This window comes from Chiroxiphia lanceolata, chromosome 2 (assembly GCF_009829145.1).
Source record: "Chiroxiphia lanceolata isolate bChiLan1 chromosome 2, bChiLan1.pri, whole genome shotgun sequence".
NCBI classification, from domain to species: Eukaryota; Metazoa; Chordata; class Aves; order Passeriformes; family Pipridae; genus Chiroxiphia; species Chiroxiphia lanceolata.
This window is the reverse complement of record NC_045638.1, coordinates 104,499,160-104,523,164: the sequence shown is the minus strand read 5'-3', so window position 1 is coordinate 104,523,164 and position 24,005 is coordinate 104,499,160. Positions and strand designations below refer to the sequence as shown.

General features: G+C 45.1%; 1 protein-coding gene across 1 annotated transcript; it reads right to left on the bottom strand.

Annotated features, from left to right (window-relative positions):
• Nucleotides 1–1,836: 1,836 nt before the first annotated feature.
• ADAMTS1 (ADAM metallopeptidase with thrombospondin type 1 motif 1) lies at nt 1,837–10,177 on the bottom strand. Its single transcript, XM_032678412.1, has 9 exons — nt 9,142–10,177; nt 8,417–8,763; nt 7,843–7,975; nt 7,299–7,466; nt 6,720–7,006; nt 6,294–6,480; nt 6,017–6,192; nt 4,985–5,160; nt 1,837–4,625 (listed from the first exon to the last, which is right to left on the bottom strand). The coding sequence occupies exons 1-9, from the start codon at nt 9,644–9,646 to the stop codon at nt 3,887–3,889; spliced, it is 2,718 nt and encodes a 905-aa protein (XP_032534303.1). The 5' UTR covers nt 9,647–10,177; the 3' UTR covers nt 1,837–3,886.
• Nucleotides 10,178–24,005: the final 13,828 nt, after the last annotated feature.

The following is a 24,005-nucleotide window of genomic DNA, read 5'->3' as shown; positions in this document are numbered from 1 at the left end:
GAACCCTATCACACAATGTTTTGAGTTTTTTCCTATTTAATGTAAATACGATTTCAAGCAGTAAATCACATTATTTATTAACAGCACCAGAGGAAAACAGCTACTCCAAATTTTTTAGTTACACCATTTACAATACTTACCCAGCATAGATACCACAATTCCACAACTAATCAGCTTGGCAGATAATTCTCCAGCATAAACAGTCTCCTCTTCAAACTTCCAGTTATTTTCTAACTTAGATGGTAAAGTTTGAAGATTGGATTCTGGAGATCTAGCCCTCAGACTGGCCTTCTGACCTAAAGCCAGGCTCCTGAGGCCTCTGAAAGACAGGAAAGAATTTTCCTTTGGTCTCACGATGTCTGAAATGTCTAAGAACTACTCACTACAATGCTTTCAGAGCCAGAGGGGGACCCTTCATCAGGAACTGTAGTGACAGGACAAGGGGGAATGGCGTCAAACTGAAAGCGGGGAAATCTAGATTACATATACTGAAGATATTCTTTACTGTGAGGGTGGTGAGGCACTGGAACAGGTTTGCCAGAGAAGTTTTGGATGCTCCATCCCTGTAAGTGTTCAAGGCCAGGTTGGATGGGGCTCTGAGCAACCTGGTCTAGTGGAAGGTGTCCCAGCTGATGGCAGGGGGGTTGAAACAAGATGATCTTTAAGGTCCCTTCCAACTCAAACCATTCTATGATTCTGTGATTCATGAACCTTATTACTGTATAAGAGGTGCAGCTTCCAAGAATTCATGATCTAATCAAAGAAAAATAGCCAGTGAACTATGACTTGGAAATGCAGTCTTGGTCAGCCACACTACAACTGACCTGCTGCTGCTTTGTTTGTGCTCTGAAGAAATGAATGCTACCATAGCAAATAGGCTGCCAGTATGTCATAAAACTTTACTAGTTCATCACTCATTTTATTATGCAGCTGTTTGTGAAAGTGTAAAAACTGTTATTGACATTTGTGTAAAATACCAAATGTGTTTGATTTCCCTCACCCCCTCTGACTCCTCACTGTAACCACAGGGCTGACTGACCTAGGTAATGCAGTCACAATGTTTTGGAAATGCAGAACACTTCACCACCTTTTGTTAAAGAAGGAATTGGCTGTATTTGATTGGATCCAAATTCCCTTCAGCATGAAAGGCGGTGCCTCTGAAATGCCATTTTTCTCTCCCAAGAGCCTCTTTAAGCACTACTGCAAGAAGTGAGAGTATGTCAGCGCCTCAGCTGGGCTTCAGTTGACATGGATAGGTCATGGAGAAGCTGTTTCCTCTGCAGGGCTTTCTCAGCCTTGCTCTGAATGTTTCTTCTAGGTTGAGGAGATCAAATTTGAGCAATTGCCATCACCCAGAAGTCACGGGACCTCGTCAGTTCTGTAGATATCACAGGGTGTTGCCTTTTCAGGACTGTAGCTCCCTGGAGTCTTAAATGGAGACTGTTTCAGGTAACACCAACCACCAGCTACATGTTAGGACATGAAGTCTACAAGGAGTAACAACAACAGCAGAATATGAAAATAAAAATGTATATTTTTTTCTCTTGAAACTGTATATAATCCTAATTTTAACCTGCTGTAGTAAAATATTGGTGTACATATATACAAATAGTTATTTGCTCTGTTTATACATACTATTAACTATTTATAAATACAGAAAGGGATTGGCTCCCTCCTAAATAATGTTAGAAGCAAAATAGCCCCCAGTATTTTTGCATGTCAAAGCAATGCTCAATGAAGTGTGACGTGATGAGAATTTTTCTATGTGCTTTAGAGGGGCCAGGATTTTATCCACAGAATAAAGTGGGAACTATTTCTGCAAGACTGAGTCCAAACATTGGCAAAGGAAGTTTTAATAGATTTTTACATGACATAAAGCCAAAAGTATCCATAAATGACTGATGTCTTAAATTCCATGGCAAAAATCCTACAGAGCTGAACCGAAGATTTTCCCTTGAGTGCAGTGGTCGTGAGATCAGATATGAGGGAGCAAAAATCAGTTTCTCAATGCTTAGTATCTATTTTAGCATAATAAAAAGTGTAACCAACAGTGTTAGAACAGCTCATTCATACAGTACTTCTAATTAGAAAAGCACGATCAGGAGGGCCTCCAGAAACTGGTGAGGGAAAGCTCTGAGTGCTTGTTAAAGGCTTTGAATTTTGACTGCTCCTTTCCCACTGGGGTTAAGTTTAACCAGAGCAGGTAAAACTACTTTTGTATGTATTTTTTTGGTTATAAACACTACTGACAGCAATACTCCCTCTGCAAGCAGTTATTACAACCAGTAGCATAAGTCCAGTTGCACTGTGATTTTTAATAGATGAATTAGTGGTTAAGTAATAAAATACAAAATTACCTCTTTTAACGTGATGTATGGTGTTACAGGTAGAGTTTTCCAAACCTCTTCACTAACACAGTTAATTAGTAGCCTTTTGCATAACATTTCCTTAGATTCCAAGCTCTTTCTGCTTGATGGACTAGTTTTAGTCCAGTGAAATAAAGACGCTCCATTTCCAAAATTTATAGGGTTCTTTTATTACTTCTAGTAACATATTATACTGTATAAATACTCTATCCTTGTTATATGTCCTTTTAAAAAAGTGATAACTTAGAAGATCACATTAGACAAGAAGTATAAAAATAAATATGCTCATTATATGCATTTATTACAATTTATAACCTTTCCCAGAAGGGAAAGAAATATAAAATACTTATAAAGTATATAAAATCTATAGTAATATATTTTACTATATACATATGGAAAGCCATATTCTCTCATTGTCTATGAACTGGCACAAACTTCAATCATGTGAATGCAGCTGTGGATGGACCTGCTATCCTTCAGCTTTGCCTTCCCACCTTATCACTGATTGAGCACTACAAACCCATCAGAGGCCACATAGGAGGTTCCCATTCACAGTGGGATTCTTCTTTTTTTTTAAACTCAAATGCAAACAATATCCATTGGCTGGGGCAAGGCAAAAGATTTGAATGTCAAAGCTTGACTCAAATGCTCACAAACTCCATCAGTCTGTTTGACAGGAAGGTAGGACCAAGCTGGAATCAGAAAAGCCAGTGGTAGGTATGCAGAAGGCACAAAGAGCAACCAGAGATAATATCTGTTCCATGAAGATTTCCACTTTTTCTAGCCTCTGGATTACATATGTCACCACAATGGCACTGGAGTGGATGAGAGAAATGGACAGGCACATTGGGATGACATAAAGGCACTTAAAAAAACCAAAAAGTTTAGTTATTTGTGAAGTTGACCGACTATTCTTGATATTTCTTACTCTTTACACATAGAGAATATGGCTTTATTTTTATATAAAACTATTCTCTAAAACAATAGCAGCCATGAATGACATAGTTAAAGCTCCTTTTCCAATCCTGTTTTTTTGCCCTTTGTGAGGTAGGTAAGCTCTGACCAATTATTTTAAGCTATCTTTTTCACTCCCCTTTCCCTCCCCTTCCTACACCTGGGGACTTGATCAGTACCACAACATAAATCCAAAAGAAGCAAGAAATAACTATACCCCAAAATGTTTGCTTAAACATGTCTTACTGCTCCTGTTTTGTTTAATTTGTAACAGACTTAAAAAAAGGTCATTATGATGCCTTTGGGCCTTATCTGCTGAAGATGAGTGAGTGACATGGGTCTGCTATCCCATCAAATTTTCAGTTGGCAGAGTATTTTTAGGATGCAAAGCCAACTAAAGCTATTTGCACTGTCCCACCTCAGTGGATCCTTACCATGAATTTTTTATGCAAAAACACATGTGCTGCCTCTAGCCCTCTTTTTTTTTTTTCAGTGCATTGTTCTGAAGTTAAAAAAAAAAATAAAAAAAAAATAAAAGACTTTTAGCTTTCCCAACTTGTCCTATTTTAACTGCAGTCCGTAACGTTGCAGAAGTCTATTAGGTGTTTCGGTTTCTTGGAAGGTTCACAGCTTTCTTGCGGCAGCACGCTGCCGTCGTAAGAAATGCATTTCAACAATCTCTTCTTGAAACCTTTCCCACATGTCTTAGAGCAGGGTGACCAGTCCCCCAGCTGCCACTGCGGGCAGGGCACGTCGGCACAGGGACGGAGGTTGCTGGGCTTCAGCTCCCGGGCGCAGTCGGAGGCCGGCCGGCCCTGCGGGTCCCGGCACTCCACTGCCCGCCGCTGCCAGCCCGAGCCACACGACTTGGAGCACTCGCCCCACTCCTCGATGACCCACTCGGACGAGATGATCTCCCTGATGGCGTTGAAGGACTCTTTCTTTCTAGCCACCTTCTCCGACCCAGGCTGCGTGGGCTTCTTCACGAAATAGGTGAACTTGATCTTGGGCTGTGGCAGGTCCCCCACCGTGAGGACCTGGATGGTCAAAGGCTCCTTCAGGGGGCTGAAACTGCGGATCCTCTCCAGGGCGGCAGAGGAGCCACTGTACCTCAGCACGCTGCCTTTGTAGGTGATGTCCTGCTCCAGCGTGGACAAGGTGTAATCACCGTTGAGGACGTAGGAGCCATCTGCAGCTTTGATAGCAAGGAAGCTGCCATCGTGCCTCGCGCCCCTGTGGTTCCGCTGCTTCACCTCGATGTTGGTTGCCCCAGCCGGAATGGTGACGACATCATGGTAGCCAGGTCTGCCCAAGAGAAAAGAGAAAGACTGAGCCCTCCGCTCTTCCCTGGGAAAGGGAAGAAGTTTCCCAGCACAAGGCTAAACTTCGTTTTTAGTCAAAGCATTTAGGTCATGAGCTGCCAACCTAATGAATGGAGTAAGGGATTCCCCAAGTCACATCCCACATTTGCAGAGACACGCCCACACATAAGGGCTTTCTTTTGCTGCATTCCACTGTAAGTCATCCTCAGTCAGATCGTTCTGACATATCAAATCTCAGTTCCAACGACAAACTTGGGCAACATCTCACTGACTTGGAAAGCCAGAGTTTACACCCACAAAACATTCACCAGAACAAAGTAACAGCAGCAATCATATACTCACTTTGCTCTTACAAGTGTGCCAGACACTTTCTTGCAAGTGGATCCGTTGCCACCACAAATACCGCATTTGTCAAACTTCTTGTTGGACCCTATCACACGGTCACAGCCAGCCTTTACACACTGCCCCTGCACACACACGGACGTGGAATCGGGGCTACATGGGGTGCCGTCCACAACCTTTGCAAGAAACAAACAGCAGGACCTCTGATTACAAGATGCACATTGCTTTGGAACTGCGTAACACGGACACATATCAAATGCACAGTATGGACAGGTGGTAGACCTGCAGCACCTGTATTTTCAGGGCTTTGGAAATTAAAACCAAAGCAGCCCATGGTCGGAGGTATGTAGTGCTACTTCATCTCACTTGCAAAAATGATGTCATGGTGAGAGGAAAGAACAAAAAATTTCAGTTTTCTTTAATACCCCCTCATACAAAACTGTTTTACTGACTTCATGTAAAGAAAGAACGTTGTTTTCTGATGTCACTAGAAGGCAGTCATGTTCTCAAAGTACAGTATCAGCATTGCTTTTAATGTTGTTCAACATATCCTCTATTTCTGGAAGTACTGGTCTACAAAAAACATCTGTGTCATTGCCCTGGTAGTTACTGGCTCTCAACATCTGATGACAGTGAGTTCAAGTAGCTGTGCAAGATGAACACTTTTCCTCATGTTTATTTTAAGCTGTCAGCATATTAGTAACCAGTATGAGAAAGCACCAGTGTTTTGGCAAAGATCCCCCCCAGTTTTCTGAACATATCTCCATGTAATCAAATTGGTGGAAGGAGAGGAAAGGAAACCATGGTGGAGTGGGTAGAAGACGCAGTACGTGTGAAATAACTGGAAGCACTGTGCCAGAATAGTTAAAGCATGCTTGTACTGATTAAGCTGTATCTGTAGGAAAAGGAATAATCCAATTTCAATATAAGAAAGACATAATTTCAGATTTCTGCACTGTTTGACCCTTCACATAAAGAGAGAAGATAAAAATCCTATTCACATTAGATGGAAGAGGTACCGTTTTGAAATACCTTTGGCTGTAAAACAAAGAAGTATCCTGTTCCTTTTGCTCGGCAAACCAACTTGCACCTGTCCTTTGGAGAGACACCAGCAAACTTGGGTGTCCACTCCACTGCAGGTCCACTTCCAAAGGGAGACTTGGAAAACTCATTGTGCTTTTCACATTGTTCCTCCCTAAACGTTTTGCCTGCAGGCAGAGAAAAGACAGGTGGACATTAGATCATCCCTGTCTGTGCTCTTCCTCCACAAGACACCAATCCTCTGCCTCAGAAATGGGGACAAGATTACCATCGTTGTCCGGGCAGTCCTCGATGTTACATGATCTGTATTGCACACGCTTCCCTTCACAGTACTTCCCGCCATTCCTCGGGATGGGGTTGTCACACTCCCTGAAGGAGTACTGCACTCCACCGCCGCAGGTCCGGGAGCACTCTCCCCACGCCCCCCAGGACCCCCAACTCCCATGCACTGGCGTCTGGAATGACAAGCAGAAGGGGAACAAAAGTTAATACAGTAAGAGCAAGACAAAACCAAACCACAAAAACCACAATCATGCTCATTTTTACCCAAACTACTCATTAGACGCTCCAAGTTTGTTTTATTAGCTGTCTGCCTCCATTGATTCAACCCCCTTTAACTGATTCCTCCCACCGCAGCATTTTCCATGCGACTCTGCAACCCAAGATACATTCTGATTTCTTTCTCAATACTTACATCATAATGCTTCTTCTCAGTTTTATTCACACACTTGCCATTCATGCACCACTTCCCTTCCCCGCAACTGGTGCCGTCTGCCCAAGGGAAGTGTTTGGTTTGGCACACAAGCAGTCCTCCAGAAGTGCCAGTACACCACAGCGTCGTACACGTACTGGCTGCGTCGGGGCAGTGCTTGGACTCATCTCCAAATGTAAACTGGCACTGTCTGTTGGCATCGTACAATGTGCCAGGCAAGTCAGAAGGGAGCTGGATTGGTTTGTGGGGCTTGTCTAACAAACACTCACCTGAAAAGGAAAAAAAAAGAGAGGAAAAAAAAAGGCAGACGATGCTGTGAGCAAATTCAGTTTCAAAAGGGAACTGCATTTGCTTTGTGACAGAAGTCTTTGAGCCCATTTGTGCCACCATTTCTGTAAAACTAAGGGTCTTCTAAATTCACTGGCAGCATGCAAAAGGTTAACTCTATGCTGAAGCAGAAAGCACTCTGTTAAAAAAAAGGAAAAAGAAAGAAAAAAAAAAGCAGAGCAGTAAAGCACAAGAGCTTAAATGCCACATGAATGGAAAGCTTAATAATCTTACCATGACCATTATCCAAAAATGTTGTAATCATGTAGGCACTACACGGAGACCACGGCTGGCTGCGATCCAGATTGGAAAGCATAGATGCCATCATGTGGAAATCCCGGCTTATTCCATTAATACCAGCACACTGCTTTGCATCGTCATGAGGCATGTTAAACACATGGCCTTAAAAAAAAAGGAAAGTCTGTGATTTTAGGAAGTCTGTCCTATGCATTACCAGTAGTATTTTAAATATTACTCTAGAGCTGCTCATAGCCTGGTCTTTAAGTAGTAACCCGAATCTGAGTGCTGCCAGATTTTAAGCAGATGGCACTGTATCTTCTCTCCCCGTTTTTTCCTGCAGTCAGTCAAACACACAGCTCTTGCAGATAATGCTGTGCAGACTGGATTTGCTTTCCCCAGTTCAACCCTGCTGCAAGACAAAGCTTTGCCTCCTCCTGACTGCACTGGGTGAGCCCGCGGTGCAGGCTGGGCAGTTGCTTTACGGCATCAAGCTGGCTTCAATTAATCACATGAAATTGCCTTTCAAAGCTTCAAGTACCTAGTTCGTGGGCTGTTGTAAAGGCAGCCTGCAAACCATCGTCTTCTATGATAGAGCAACTGCGGTTTAGATCACAAACTGTTCCCACATCAGCCATCCCAAGAGTATCACATGTCTTGGCACCGCACAGGTCCTGTAAAAAAAGGCAGTTTCATTATTAATCAGATCAGAGACTTAACCTTGGCAAGAGCCATCCAGCCCTGGCAGTTTGCCTTCACTTATGGAAAGAGCATAAATATTCAGCACTTCAATGGGTATGATGGCAAAAATCTGTCTTTGGAACATACACAAGGGTTACACGTAGAAATAAAATGCATAATTTCCATCCTAAATCTGCTAAAAATATATGGGGCAGAAATACAGTGCACAAACTGTAAGTTTCACCTGAGATAGTGCAAACAGCAAAAGACTAACAAAATAAAAAGCACTTCATCTAATTTTTAGCCTACTTCACCAAAGCTGTGATGACACAAGACTGTCTCTGAACACTTTTTTGGGGGTTTCCTGGCAGAAGGGGCCTCCTGGGGTAGGGCGCAAAGGGTGTGGGGATGGATTTGACCTTCATGTCCCTCACCTGCCTGGTGAAGAGGATTGCCGTGTCGTAGTGCTCCGCGTGCCGGTCGCTGGGCGGGTTGTGCTGCTTCTGCCAGCTGCAGAAGTTTCTCAGAGTCAGGGCCGCGTTCGAAGAGATATCAGGTCCCTTCCGCTCCTCGTAAATGACCATGATTTTCACCACCACGAGGCTGATGGAGTTACGGATGCTGGGATGCTTGTACAGCTTGGCCGCCACGGAGAGCAGTGTCAGGAGATAGTGCTTCAGCCCGCTGCCGTGGAACTCGGCCATGGACTGGTCGGCTACCAGCATGGTCTCCACGTAGCGGGGGCTGGACACAAACCTCTTCTTCCTTCTGCTTCTCGTTTCTGCATTAAAAAAAAGATAGGGAGAAGGAGGGAAAGCGCACGTCAGCACAACAAAACAAGAGACCACCGTAAGGAAGCCCAAACCCACCGATACTCAAGGGATGTACCCTCTGGCCCCGCGCCCGCCTCCCGCCCCCAAACTCCGGCAGCCCCCGCTGAATAACCCGTCCAGCTCGCTGCCTCCGGGTGAACGCCGCACCCAGTGCGGAGCACCCCGCCGCCGCCCCTCGGGGTGCGATGCGGAGGAAGCTCTGGCCGGGGCATCCCCGCCAGCGCCCGTCGGGGCGGGGGCGCTGGGCGAGGCAGATCCCATGCCACCCCATCCCATGCCATGCCATCCCCGTCCCCGCGGAGGGCGGCGCGGTGTCCCGACGGTACCTGCGAGCCCGGTGGGCTGCGGCCCCTCCGCCCCCGCCCCCGCCTCGGCCACGGCGCAGCGGGCGGCGGGGGCGGCCCGGCGGGCCCCGCGCAGGCGGAGGAGGTGCGGTCCGGCTCGGTGCGCCGTGCCGGGGGCCGGCTGGATCAGGTACTGCCGGCCCCGCAGCGAGAAGGCGCCGCGCATCCCCGCGCACAGGCTGAGGGCGGCGGCGGAGCTGGGGTCCCGGTTCACGGTGCCGGAGTAGAAGCAGCGGGAGAGGTCGTCCTCGGGCGGCGGCGGCGGCCCGCCCAGGTACTGCAGGGTGAAGTCCGGGGCCAGGAAGCTGCTGTCGGGCTCCAGCTCCAGCGTCAGCCGCTCCCCGAAGGCCTCCAGGCGGAAGCGCTCGCGGCCGGTGGGCGCGCCCAGGCGCCGCGGCAGCACCAGGGCCCGGCGCTCGGCGCTGCACAGCCCCAGCAGCGCCGCCAGCACCGGCGCCAGCGCCGGCAGGGGCCCCCCGGGCCTCATCGCGGCCGCCGCGCTCGGGCGGGGGAGGCTCGCTGCTGCACCCGCCGGCTTGACGGAGCCCTTCTCGTGTCTTTATTTGACTTTATAGAGAAATATGTAATAAGAGATATAGGATTTTTTTTTTTTTTTTTTGCTTTCAGGTTTTGGGGGGTGTCTGAGTCTCTTTCTGCTGGCGGAGGACCGGGCGGGCTCCGGGTCCCGCGGTCACTGGAGCGGCGGCGTCGGCTTTCCCATGGCCGGGGCGCGGTGGCGGGGAGCGAGGGTGTGCGAGGGCGGCAGCCGTGCCCCCCGGTCCGTCTCTCTGCCTTCTGTCCTGCTCTCGCTGCCGTTTCTCCTTCCCGCCTCCTCCTCGGCTCTACCCGGCAGCGGCAGCGGGCGGGGAGGACGCTCCGGCGAGTCTCCGGCAGCCCCGGGACGGTCCCGCCTGCACTTCCACGGCCCCGCCGAGGAGCCTCCCGTCCTTGCGGAGCGGAGCGAACGCCGGCTCTCCGGGCCAGCCGCGCCCCGGTCCCCTCCGCCGTGCGGGCTGAGTGCGGCAGCGGGGCGGCCGCGGCCGCCCTTTATGGGGTTCTGCCGGGCCGCCCCCGCCGCGGCGCGTCCCGCCGCCCCCCGCCGCGCCGCCCCTCGGCCCGGGCCGCTGAGCTCACTGCGTGCGTAACGCGGCCGCGGGCGGCTGCCGGCCCCCCTTCTCCCCCGCCGCCCCCGACGGGGCGGGACGGGGCGCGGCGGGCGCAGCCCGGGGTCGGCTCTCTGCTGCCGGGCGGCCTGCGCCCCTTCCCCCGCCCCCGCTGCTCCCCCTGCCCGGGGCCCGCCCGGCCGCGGGGGTGTCCGTCCCCCCCGGTCCCCGAGGCCATCCGGGCTCGGTCCGTGCCGCAGCGGGCCCGAGCTGTGCCCCGCGCTGCCCGGCGGACGCGGGTCTTTCGTCGGAGCGCCGGGATGGGCTGCGGGCGGCGCCGGTCCGGGGGCTTGGGCGTGCGGCGGGGCTGGGGAGCGGCAGGTGGACGGCCCGGAGCTCCTGGGGCGGGGGAGGGAGGGGAGAGAGATCCCTGATCGCCTTCGTGGCTTTTCCGTCTTTTTATTTATTGCCCCCATCCCCCCCATCCCCCCCGCCATTCACCAAGCAATTCTTGCCCTTTCACGGCCCTAATAACTGTAGTCAGTCATGCACCTGTACTTCTGGGAAATGGTTTCTTTTAAATCACTTAAACAGAGACATTTACGTAGGTGCAGCCAATATTTTCCTTTGAAGCCATAACCAACCATAGTGGTGCAGCTAATCCCCTTAATTCTTTATATGCAACGCCCCTGCGATGTGCACTGCCAAGTAACGCTTCCTTCTGCTTCTTGAGGCCGGGAGGATGAGGACAAAGAAGTGGTGAGCAAATGCGTGAATGAAAACAGAAGCAGTGTACCTGCTGGTGACCTCCTGGGCTTCCAAATTAAAGATGCTTGTGTGTCTCTCAAAATGGCATTTTATACAAGTGTAAAACTCAGAGGTTGAAAACAGAAGTAGCAAAACCTTGTGATAGGGTGAACATTTCTGTAATTTTATGTATCCGCTGTTTTCTTAGGATGGAGTGTCCCATATATGCCACTAAATCTAACCCAAAGGCTATTCTTCCTAATTTAACCCATGTCACACGACCTTGGAACTCTGTGTCTGTGTCAATTGCACAGTCTGATTGCCTGCTAAATCCCAACAATACATTCGTTTCTGATGGTGTTCTGTAAATCTTGCGAGTTTAGAAATGAACACTGTCTTGAGATGTGCAAAAAAACATGTGAAGAGGTAAACCCTATTTCCCAGCTACTTGCTCAACAAAAGTGCTGTTGTGCCACAGAGGGATGAGCAAAATCAGAACTGGGCCTCAAATGTGGGACTTTCTTTAGAATACAGTAGGAAATGCTGGACATTTCAAGCAGTGTCATGACTTCTGGAGACTATGGCTGCCATCCATTAATACCTCAGGAGCAGAAATACCCTTTTGATTACAACAGAGGCCTAATTTGGCTTAAGTTGGAGATGTGTGTCAGTCTCTACCCTTATCTTTGAGATGTGGTAATGTGTGCCCAATTCTGTTGTGCTTTCCCTAGCATAGAAAACTCACAACAAAGGAACTGTTCATTCATGCTTTTAATTTTCTGTTGCATAGGATACCTCCCTAGGAGTTGTACGTACTTTGAAATTTGGGGAATTACAAGTGTCACAGACTAGAAATAGAAGAATTGAAAGGAAAGAATTTACATAATTTATTTTTGAACTTGCATGGATTCAAGATAGAGATGCTTGCAAATGTATTAATTAAAAATATGAAAACCTCCTTGTCTGTCATTTCACAGCATAATCAGTGTCACACATAGATCAACAGGGGCTAGAGCCAGGCCACGTGTCCACTCAGCTGCTGGGTGCTCTCTGTTGTAAGATTTTGTTGCTATTTTTTGATGTAAATTCTCTGATTTGAAAAGATCCTGACCACCTTAAAACAGCTTTATTGGTCTGAAAAGTCTTCCCGTTGTCCCACCAGGTGGCACTCGCTTATAAAGAATTGTTCTGGGAGGTTGTTTCACGGTTCATCTCCCAGGTTTCAGCTGTGCTCTGGTGTAAGGTTTGCATTTTAGCAGTGATCTTAAGAGTTCTATGATTAGGGCAAAACTTTTCCTGGCCTTTATATACTATCCAAGTAAGCGTTTTAGTAAAAAACTCATCTGCCTTGTTTTCCACTCATTGCTAGCTGTGCTGCTGTGCGCTGCTTGAACACAAATCACATTGAGAAGAAACATTTACAAAAGGTTTGCTGCCCAACACACCTGCGGTACCACATGCATCATCTTGCTACAGCTTGAGTTGTTTTCTGTGAATAACCCCAGTGATTTTAGCTGGATTATTCCAGATATTAAAGCCTGCGTACATGTATTTGCAATCCATATCATATCTAATCCGTGCCAACTCCGATCCCAGTTTGTGTGAATCCAGACTTAGAAAGATAAACATACTGAACTTTTGCAGAATTTCAATGAGCTGGATGGAAACCTAGAAAAGACATAAAACTTGGATTTTTTTTTTTTTTTTTGTGAAGTTCTGTCGCTCAGAGAAAAAAAGCAAAATCCAGTCAGGAAATACAAGAAATTGTAACGCCAAGTAAGCCACCAGATAGCGCTCACACATCATCGTATTTTGGTCAGATCATTGTATTTTCGTCTGCAGTGCAAGAATAGTTTTTGTGGCTCAGACTCAAGTATTATTAGTCTCTGAGCAGTATTAACAATGGTGAAGCTTTAATTCCTTTGCCACTGTTTGCATAAACAGTTGCTTCCAAAATTAAAGAAAAAAAAGCAATAAAACAAACCGCCCCACCGTTTTTCAACCTATTCGTTTAAATGCTGCAGAATGACTGCTTCTTTCAAAAGCTGTTTATAGTTTAGAATTGAAACAGCAGATGGCACATTAGGCCTACCGAATAGGGGATTAAAGACCTGATGCTGTTAAAAAAGTCCTCACTTCCAAGATTATTTATGGAGATTGTTCTGCTGTGGTGTCTTTTGTGTTATATGTGTTTTTCCATTTATTATTGATTTTGAGATCATTAGCTGTTGGGTTTTGGTACTAGGATGACAGGGTTAAGAGAAAAAACCTCTAATTTTGTCTAAGTGTTTTGATAATCAGCAGAACTTGGAAAAAAGGAAACAATGTCCATCATCACTTTAATGAGAAGTATACTTTTTTTCTGAGAAGAATCATGTGATTTAATGTGTTGATGTGTTTCCCCATAATTTCTGCTTTTAAATTACTAAAGTTGCAAAAAAAAGAAAAAAAAAGATGCAGAAATTTGGGCACCTTCCAAATTTTATTGCTAAGTAACCTATGTAGGCCTGTATGCACTCAAAATGAACTGCTACCGGTTATTTCTGCTTTCCATTATTAAACTTTATTAAACTTTTATCAAAATTGGTCTCAGTGGGAACTTGGTCTGACGCTTCTGGCTGTGTGAGTCAAACATTTTGCTACTCAGAAAATATAATGCACCAGACTTTGCGGTTCAGAATACAGGTTAGTTCAATTTATAAAAGTAAGGGCCAGCCAAGAAGCTTCATTTACTTTTAACTGAAAACCACTTGTAGAAGTAAGAATGCATTTATTGTGTGCCAGTCCTTATTTAGGTCACAAAGAAATTTTCTGTAGATATCTTGCCCTGACTAACATAATACCGCTCCCATGATTTTAGTACAATACAGGCATTATAACTGATGGCATAACTTTTCACTTTAACAATTTTTATTGTACACAGGTAGAAGTATTTTGTAATCCAGGTCACCTACACATCTCCCAGGGACAGTATCTGTTTTTTCTGTTTGCTCCTGAAATAAGCATGGTGAAAAATGTATTGACTTTTGTCCGTGATAACATGTTTTAAATCATTTTACAGTTTCTTGATTGATGTGCTTGTTAGAACCTGTGAGCTGATGCATGTTAAGTGATAAAGTTCCAAGAGCAGCAGCAACAAAGATGTGCATATATTTAGTGCCAGTTTCATGGCTAGATCGGGACCTGGGGGATGACCTAGCATTTAGGTTTATGTTAAACTCTTCCCACCTATTATCAGTCACATACCATAGCAAAAGTCTGTTATCACAGCAGGGTAAGGCCAAAGAGGGAGATTTGCATAAGAATGTGAAGTCAGATGTGACTGTATCACACTTAAATCCACTGGCTCAAAAGACTGTTTAGATCTGACATGTGTATCTCACTTTCTGGTAGTAGAAGTATTCCTACTGAAGAATTCGCTTCACCATCTAAATTTCTTGTGAACAGCTGACCTAAATCCAAATTTTCATGGTCAAAACAACTGCTAGGGATCAAATAAAAGCAATCAGGCAAAACAAAATGCTGCATTATACCATGTCTTCAAGAGTATTTCAGAAGTTAAATATAACTGTAACATTGGCTGCAAAGTCCCTTGGCAAATGGCAAGGAGCACATTCATGTGTACCCTGAGCTCCACTGACATTTTGATATTTTTATCACACTGCAGTTTCGACAGATACCACACTTTCTTCATGTGCTTTGGACAGGGGATTTCACAAGTACTGCAAGAAGTGTTACAATTGCCATGGAAGTCCTCCTAATGAAAACTCACCACTGTACCTATTAATAGTTTTTCACCTTTGAGACATCTGTGGGGTATGGAGACAGTTGCCATTCACTTAGCAGATGTCGGCAATGGCCACGCTGATTCCAAAGCTATTGCCTAGTAAGATTTCCATGCTGTCCTGAGTATGGTGGTCATTCTTTCTGACCAAAGTCTATATAATGCTGATACACCTTATAAAAATTGCCAAGGAATTTGAACATTAGCAACAAACATTTTCAGTGGAGTTAACTGCCCAATCTCAGGCTGGGCAGTTCCCTCACCCTAGCTCAAGCTCATCCACCCTTCCTGCTTGTTATACTGGATAATCAATATTGGACCGTGTACTTAACGAAGGGCAAAAAACATTAAGGAAAGTGATTAACCACTCTCCACTCCCCAAACAATTTATATATGTGTTTAGACTCATCTAATCCATGCTTTGCTAAAGTTCTGGATAGGCTTTCCTCTTGGTTTGCAGGGATGGGGCTGGCCCCTCAAACTCCTCTGGGTCTTGGTTTGTTCACTTGTTCTGAGAGAGTTCCTTTTTTCTTCCCTCTCCTTTTCCAAAAAGCCTCACCTTTCTTATGTGTGTCTGAAGATGGTCACTGCTGGACAAATGGCATTTGTTGTAATACTCCCATGAAAACTTCCTTTTTGCCTGGCACAGCTTTTTTCCCCTCGTGAACAACTGTGACATCTAGGGAAGAAAGTTAGACCCTTTCTAACTGTGGTTATAAATTCATGTATGAGAGGCTGAATGTATTGTTAGCTCTGTATTATAGTCCAACATGCTGCTTGAGGTTACCTAAACAGGCAGTTTAAAGTAGAGATTAGTATTCATTGTCAGCTTCTTCATCACCTGTGACAGAGATAATACACTAATCGCAATAATCGAGGTGCTCAAAATGTTATATTGCCATTTTCCCCCCTTTTCTTCAGCCATGAGTGTTGCCTTTCCACGCCTTGTGTTTTTCTGAACTTACTACAATGAAATGGACACACAGCAGGCCCAGGGGTCTTTGATGTCCTTTTTAAAAGTTAGGTATCTTGCATTTTACCATCCTTAGATCACTGTGTCATCTTTGCTGATACTAAATAGTGCCGAACTTGTGCCATGTTGGTGTCTGACATAGTTAAAGATTTTCTCAGTACAGTCAAGGGTGGATTTTGCTGCCTGAGCAGGTCAGAAGCCCTCTGACGCCTTCTAGAAAGAGTGAAAACTTCAATTGTTTCAAATATGTGAGCCACCTCTGTGGTCCTTACTATACTGAGGACATGGTCCTTGAATTTGTTGAGACACTGACCTTGCTTCTGTTGCCTTTTGATAAAATGACAATGTCTTTCTGTCTCTGTGATCTGAGGTCTGTACCACTAAGATCAGAGTATCTGCAGACTGTTTGGGAACAGAAGATGCTACTCCTTCTGTCAGCTCTGGCACAGAGATGGATGTTATGATTAGTCTTAACCTTTTTTATATATATTTTTAGTACCTACTTTTACATACTAGGTCATGGTTGGCACTTGTCCTAAATCTTGCTTTGATTTTAAATAAGAGCTTGTATTGGCTGAGCAGCCACAGATTTCCATGGCACCTGCATCCCAAATGGGGTACAGCATTTGTAGTCTCCTCAGCTTACTCTTGGAGTGGAATTTGAAGTGTCAAACAAACATGCAACAGTAGCCACTTGAGAAGTAAACGGGCAAATGCCTTTAATAGGCAAAAAGGAAAGTAAAACTTTGGGGAAAAAAGAATCGAGCAAGTTACACTTTTCTGCATCCAGCAGTTGAGTAATAAGCCTCAACAGCTCTGAGTTTTCCTCTTGTGAAGAGAGGGATTTTGACATGTCAGTGCCAACTCTTTTAAGGCCAAGAGAGTTGGTAGTCCCAGTGTTTTCACTAATCTCTGCACTACCTGTCAGCAACTGTAATGGAGATTGTCTGTTAGCTTCTACCTCGCTGCAAAGCAGAACCTGTATCCCAAGTGGAGAAAGTGATGGTCTAACCCTAACCCTTTCCCTAACCTTAATCCTAACCCTAACCCTAAACTAAGCATGAAATACTCTTGCCTGCATCTCTTTTATTCAGAACACGTAAACAAAATTTCAGCAATGTATACCTCAAGAGAGAGAACCTCAAAAGGCATCTTCACTTAACAGTAAATTCGGGGATTTGCATCAGGACCTTTACTTAGATGCTTTAGTCCAGGCAATTCATCAGTTTATTCTGTGACCTAAGCAGATATTTCAAAAATACTACCAGGGGTTATAATACAAAGTCATGGTTTTAAGTACAGTTTTTTGTTTCTTTCTCTAATATTTGTTATATACCAAAATAGGGTAAGATATCTCTTTAGTTTTTGGGAGACCTGGCTGTGCTCCAGGCTCCTTTTAAGATGAGGAACAAATCACCTTTGCTTAGTCCAAAAAAACCCATTACTGTGTAAAAAATCAGATTTACTCCAGTTGCTGGGTCAATACTATTTTTTAAAATCTTGTCGGCTTTTGGGAGCTCTTAATAATTACCTCCTTCTAAGCATTGGTAGGAAAATGGTCTGAAGTTGTGCCAAGGGAAGTTTAGGCTGGATATTAGGAAAAATTTCTTCAGTGAAAGGGTGTTTAAGCATTGGAGCAGGCTCCTTGGGAAAGTGGTGGAGTCACCATCTCTGGAAGTGTTCAAAAAATGAGTAGACATGGCACTTTGCAATATGCTTTAGTGGGAATGGGGGTATTCTGTTGAAGGTTGGATTCAATGGTCTTGGAGATCTTTTCCAATCTTCATGATTCCATGACTCTGTGATTGTATTTTTGACTCCCTCGTTGTGCTTATATGGCTCTCAAATGAGCAATTCACTGTCATTAAGGACTATCTCCTCAAAAGCCCCTACCAAGTGCTATCCTTATTTAACAGGCAAAAACCTGAGGTACAAAGATATTAAACAATTTATTGTTGATAGGACAAAATACCTTTTTTATATTAATGCAATTCACAGATGTTTGCAGAACCTCTAGCTCTGCCATAACTTGTTGCAGCTATGTCAGGACAGGGCTCATGATGTTGCTAATTTATTCTTGCTTTCTGACAGTTTTATCCACATTTGAACAGGAGATGGGATGGCTACCTCTTAATTTTTTCTGCTTTCGATCCCCTTTGTTTTCTAATGTTAGTCTCTTAACTTCAGATGGCTTCTTCACTTCTTTTTTGGTGTTAGTGGAAAAGTAAATGAGAAATCTTTGTTTACTATTGGGTACAGGGGCACGTAAGTCCGTAAGACTTGCTTAGGTGTCTTGGGATAGAACAAACTCCTAGAAGGTCTCCCTAGGTTCTGGATATACCTATACATGAACCCTGACATGTTTTAATCACAAGGTCAGCAAGACTTCATCATACATTTTGCCTGAGACATTGGAATGCTTAATATCTCAATTTTATCAATTAAGTGAGTAAAATAAAAGGTTGTAACACTAATTTTAGGTAAAGAAATATATGGTATCATGGTGGGTTGACCTTGTCTGGGTGTCGGCTGCCCAACTGGCTGCTCCCTCATTTCTCCTTGTCAGAATAGGAGGAAGAAAATAAGATAGAAAAGCTCATGAATTGAGATAAGGGCAGGGAGATCAATTATCAGTTCCTGTCACAAGCAAACCAGACTTGGAGAAAATTAATTTAGTTTATTGCCGGTTGGAGAGGGATGATGAGAAACAAGGATAAGATCTAATTCACCTTTTTTTCTCCTGGGCTCTAAGGCCCTCTTCAATTCCTGACTCCTCTGACTCCCTTACAAGTGGTACAGGAGGATGGGGAATGGCAAGCTGTGGTGAGTCCATGACAGCCCCTCTTTGCATTTCTCTCAGATATTGTCCCTGCTCCAGTGTGGGACCTCTCCATGGGCTGCAGTCTTTCAGAGCAAACCCCCTCCACCACAGGTCCTTTCCATGGCTGCAGGGGACCCCTGCTTGGGCACCTGGAGGTCTTTCTTCCCCCCTGCCCACTCCCCTCGGGGCTCTCAGGACTGTCTCTGACACTGTTCCCCTCACCCCTCACCGTTGTGCCCTCCCCTATCCTGCTGTTCCTGAGGCACCACCGTCGTGGCTGTGGGGCTCAGCCATGCCTGGTGGTGGGTCTGCTGGAGCTGGTGGAACTGGCAGTGACCAGCATGGGGCAGCCCTGGCTGATCCTCACAGGGACCCTCCTGGCAGCCCCTGCCAGGGCCTGGGCACCCACACTCCATACTGGTACTCTGACTAAGAATGCTGCAGGAAGGACATGCAGAAAATTGTATCCTGTGGTTTTCCCTTTCCAGCCCATTGCCTTTTTGCCTGACTTCACTGTCACCTGCTGCCTGTACCCTTTTCCCTTCCTTCTGACCAGTCCCTTGCAAGCCTGGGATGCCAGGCAGGGGCAGCAGGAGCAGGGAGAGGCCACTGCAGCAGGGTCATGTTTGCCACTGTCCTGGAGACTGATCCCCTCAGCCTCTTCAAACCGTACGATTTTCCCAAGCCATGTGAAAAATCTAATACCAGATGTCCTGCTCAGGAGTTAAATGCTTGACAAAATAGATGAAGCCATTTTCATTGGATTTGTATTGATGATACCCCATCTTTGGCCGTCCCTTGGTGGCAGTTGCCTTGCTCCTCTCTGAGGAGGGCAGGTGAGGTGAGAAGACCTCTTGCTTCCCTCCCTGCTGCTGATCCGGCCGGGAGCTGTCGGTAGGAAGAGGGTGAGCACAGGGGCAGCGAGGGCCTTCCTTTGCGGCTCTCTCCAGTTTTTGGAAAGCTTAAACTCCCTGTCTGTCCTAGTTCAGTGCAGAGTCACGGTCGCTATCTCCCCAGCAGATCTGGAGCAGCTCACATGAGCCCCTCCTCTGGCCCACAACCTCGCTTGCACAACTCCATGTTAAGACTATTAATACACTCTGCCCACGCGAGCAGCCCTCGCTGCAGCCATGGAACACGTATCTCAGTCACATAATGTTAACAGAGGGAACTCAGCAGACACATAGGCCCCAGTCCTGATAATATTTATAGTTAGGCTTAACTCCCAGCATCTTGCTAACCCCTGGAGTGCTCACAGGATCGAAAACTTAATAAAATGTTGGCTAAAATACTCTGTTTACAAATGATATCAAGAGGAAGCATGTGCAATGTCTTACCAGGAGAAATGAAGTTTTTAAAACAAAACACCCATCCATCCTCCATGTCAGTTTATTCCACAGACGCTATAAGAGAGCACAGCAAGAAATAAACAGACAGTAGTAAGCCAGTACAAACCAAGTTTTTATTTTCACTCTTGTTACTCATTACCCATCTTCTGGAAAAAACATTGTTCCTGCTTAAGACCAAACACCAAAAAGTCAGTCAACAAAACATTTAACTTCCATTTAGCATCACTAAATTTCTCGTCTTGGCTTTGATATGCAAACCCTTATGCAAAGCCTTTGCTCTCATGGTGTAGACAGGCCGTTTGACGTCCAGTGGGTATAAAGCTAAGCATGTGAACACGTTTGTGAGAGATGCAGGGGACCCGTGCTGATGTGCTGCCTTCACTATGCCACCAACTCCTTTTTGCACAGCATGCCATAAGATATGTTATTGCTTTGGGTGATGAAGAACTAAGGGAGCATGGGGATGTTCAGGAAACCTTTTCATTCAGTCTTATTTCCACGAGTGTCCTGGGGAATTCACAGTGTATTTGACTGAATGGTTCAAATTGCCAAATGCATGCCCTAAAGTTAAAAGCTGTATTTAAGGCAAAAGTAGAGGTTTGGATATATGATGAAGATTGGTCAAGGAAAAAAAATCACAGGTTTTGAAATGTCTCAAATCTTCTAGGAATATGTGGACCTAAGAAGAGAGGGAGGGGGTAAAGTAGGGGAAAGCTTTTCCTGGTAGTATTAAATCTAACAGTTAATCCCAGTATTTTGATTCATTCTCTTATTGTTGAGTTCTGCCTTCTGTTTATTTAGAATATTATAAGTTTTAAATCCAAATAAATTTAAATGTGCATTTTAAATATCGCAGACAGAAAGATGCATCATAATTTCATGATGCATGAAACAATAAAATTAATTTTATTGCCTGCACAAGTTCAGCCATAATTTGTAATCATAAGGTGGGCATAACTGGAGGGCAGACATCACATCCCTGTACCCGCTGGCATTGCCCTCTCCTGTTGTGAAAGATGCTCAGTTTGCCTGTTGGCACTCTAGGATCTGTGGGGAATACAGCTGAGGCAACCCCAAATTCTTTGGGTTGCAGTTGCCTCTGTCTGCTTGGCTGCATGCTGAGACCTGGGCAGAGGGACATCTGCGTGTCCCTTGTGAAATGCAAGCGGGTGAAGAGGAGAGAGAGTCCTCCAGCTGCCTGTGGCCGATCCAGGCTCTTTCAGGCTCAGTAGCGGTGCTTGTTGAAGTCGTGTGGCTGCTGACGGGCTGATCTTCAGCATTTGCAAAAGCTGGGCTGGTCCTCAGTAAGTGTGGGACTTAATAAGGGACATGGACTGGAGGAGACTTCTTGGGCTTTTGAGTTTGACATTCCAAGGGGAAGCATGGTCTGGTTACATATTATTTGTCTTCAAAGGCATAAATGAAAGCAGCTAGGGAAACCACTTCTCTGGGACCTCCAAGGTCTCATAGCAGGGCTCTTGCAGAACCTGGATTGTTCTTACATTTCCAAAGTAGATCAGCACTATTTCTAATCATCTGGGAAGAAAGAAATCAGTGTTATTCTGTGCTACTTCCCTCACCAACATTTTCTTTCTTGATTATTTAAAAATGTCAGAAGCTGTTGCTCAATAACATTTATGAACTGGGTGTGGTATAAAAATCCTAGCTACAGCGCAAATATGCACAGCTGTCACATGTAACACACTTTTTAAAACCAATGCATCATCAGGTATTTCAGCAAACAGGTAAAAAATTCTACTTTATAAAAACATACATTTATATAATTCTAATGATGCCAGCTGAGCTGCCATTGCTTTAAATGGTAAATACATAAGCTAAAATAGGTTGTGTAAAGAAATTGTTACTGAGGCAAAAAAGTGAAACCAAATTTAACTGAGAGGGACCCTGCCAGCTTTGCAATTTGGATTTCAAAGCTCTCCAAGAAAAACGTTCTGTTTTTACCTTTCCAAAAGAATTCAAACTCAAACATGTTATCGGAAACAAGTTGAAAAACTATAAACACTCAAGCTATGACATACAGCACTCAGAAACTGTAAGTGACAACATTAGCTTGTGCTATTTGTTTCAGGGAGGGCAGAAAAGCAAAAGTCAAAGACAGTTAGAACACCCACTGCTAAAAGTACCAGCACATGTTGCTTTATGTTACTCTCTGTGGCTCCAGCCCCGCAGTATTTTTCACATATTGGTGGACAGCTGTGCTTGAACAGAGGCTTACTGACTTCTTGTCATTCGAGCATCTCTTCTGCCTTCAAGGGCTTTGATCTGTGTGGCTGGAAGTCTCTTCTTCGCTTCTGCCTACGGCAGTGTCCTGACACAGCCCTGCCTCTCTCTTAGCATGGTGCAATTCATCTTGACTGTGCAAAGAACTATGGAAATACATTGTGTGTTAGCTCCCTTTAGGTCATTTGTACAGTTATGATGTGAAAAGTACCCAAAGCTCTAGCTCTGAGCAATATAAGCAGTGGTTGTCCACAAGCCAGACATTTAATTATTAGTACCAGTGAAAAGAGACCAATTATTGATGTTAGAGACTGCTGCATCCATAGCCTACGTGGCCTCTCACGGGTGCTGATTCCAGATAAGATCTGCTGTAGGTGCACATAGATAGACCTGCTTTCCAACAAGAGGGATGGAAACAGAGGGCATGACAGCTGTAAAACTGAACCCGATGCATTTCAAGACTGAATTACGTGTATCTACCTCCTACCACAGCAGAAGAAGGGATACGCTGATGAAGGAAGCAGATTCCAGACTCGTGTCCCTAAAATGCTCCAAAACATACATGCATAAATTTCCTGCCTGGGCTTATTTCAACATCCAAATGAATTTGTGAGCAGTGTTTGATTATCCAAGAGTAGGGGAATGCAAACCTTCTGACACCTCCAGAAAGCTTCCAACAAGCACTTGGACTAGGAAGCGGTGCCTGGGGATTGTTACCACACAGAGATAAGTTTAATTACAGACATCAGCATTTCGTTGGAGAGGCTGCCTTGTCCAACATTTTGCTGTGTGTGCGTATGTCATTTCAACCCCAACAGCGAGCAAAAAAGGATCAGCTGGTGCTCTAGACTCCAGGGCCAAGTGCTGTAAATAAATGCTGTTCCACACATGAGTAATTCGTTTGGCTCTCTCTGTGCTGTCTCCGGGACCATGAGTCAGGGAGCACAGTACGAACCTTGGCCCACTCTTTGTGTGCCTACATTGCTGCAAGGAGGCATCCAAAGCCCGACTACCTCCAAGCCCTGTACTCTCCCTATCACAGGTGAAATTGGCTTTGCTATGGCTTGTTTGTCCAGGAGTAGGGGTAGAAAGGACCCCCATCTCATTAGGGGAAAAGGAAACCCTGCTGAAAGCATTATCTACTTCACTACATTCAGTTTCTTCTTGCTGAAGATGAAACTAGTTGACCACCAGCTTTTTCAAAGGGACATTGTCATCTAATCCTGCTTTAGACCATTGGTTGGAAAGGCAGGGGTTTATGGTTAGATTTGGTTATTAGTTATCATGGACTAGGTACCATGGCATAAATATTTTATGCATGCTTCTAATTCTGTGTCATCAGTGCAGGTGTTAAGTTGGAGTTTTGTATGCTTGGGTTTTGTCTGTTTTTGACATACGGTCTACTTTTAGACCCACCAAGGAATATGGGATTAAGACAGAATATAAACAACTAAATTAATGGGTTTGCTGTTGATCTTATGTTAGGAGTCAGAAGAAAGAAATTTGGTGATATAGGGTGTGACTGAGATACGTAGATAATTATCTTATAAAATAGCATGAACATTGGCCAAAGTTGGAAAAAACCAGTATTTCTAAATAGGAAAATATTTTGCTGCTGGGGATTTGGGGATTTGTGTACTAGGAAAGGGCTGGGGGGTGGTTTTTTATGCATCATGGAAACACTCCCAGCAATTCATCCTCACTTTGACTTTCTTTGTCATCTGACTGCTGCCACTCAGCTGTGTACTGTCCTCACTGAACCGTGGATAGGAAACTGTGTGTTACTACATCCCTAAACTTGTTTCTAGAGAGTGGTGGTGAGATTTAT

Excerpts from the sequence above, each read along its gene's own strand:
- ADAMTS1 (XM_032678412.1), bottom strand. The coding sequence starts at position 9,646 with ATGAGGCCCGGGGGGCCCCTGCCGGCGCTGGCGCCGGTGCTGGCGGCG. Across the intron at positions 8,764-9,141 it reads GCAGCCCACCGGGCTCGCAG|AAACGAGAAGCAGAAGGAAG; the intron begins GTACCGTCGGGA and ends TTTTTAATGCAG. Across the intron at positions 6,193-6,293 it reads GGACTGCCCGGACAACGATG|GCAAAACGTTTAGGGAGGAA; the intron begins GTAATCTTGTCC and ends CTCTGCCTGCAG.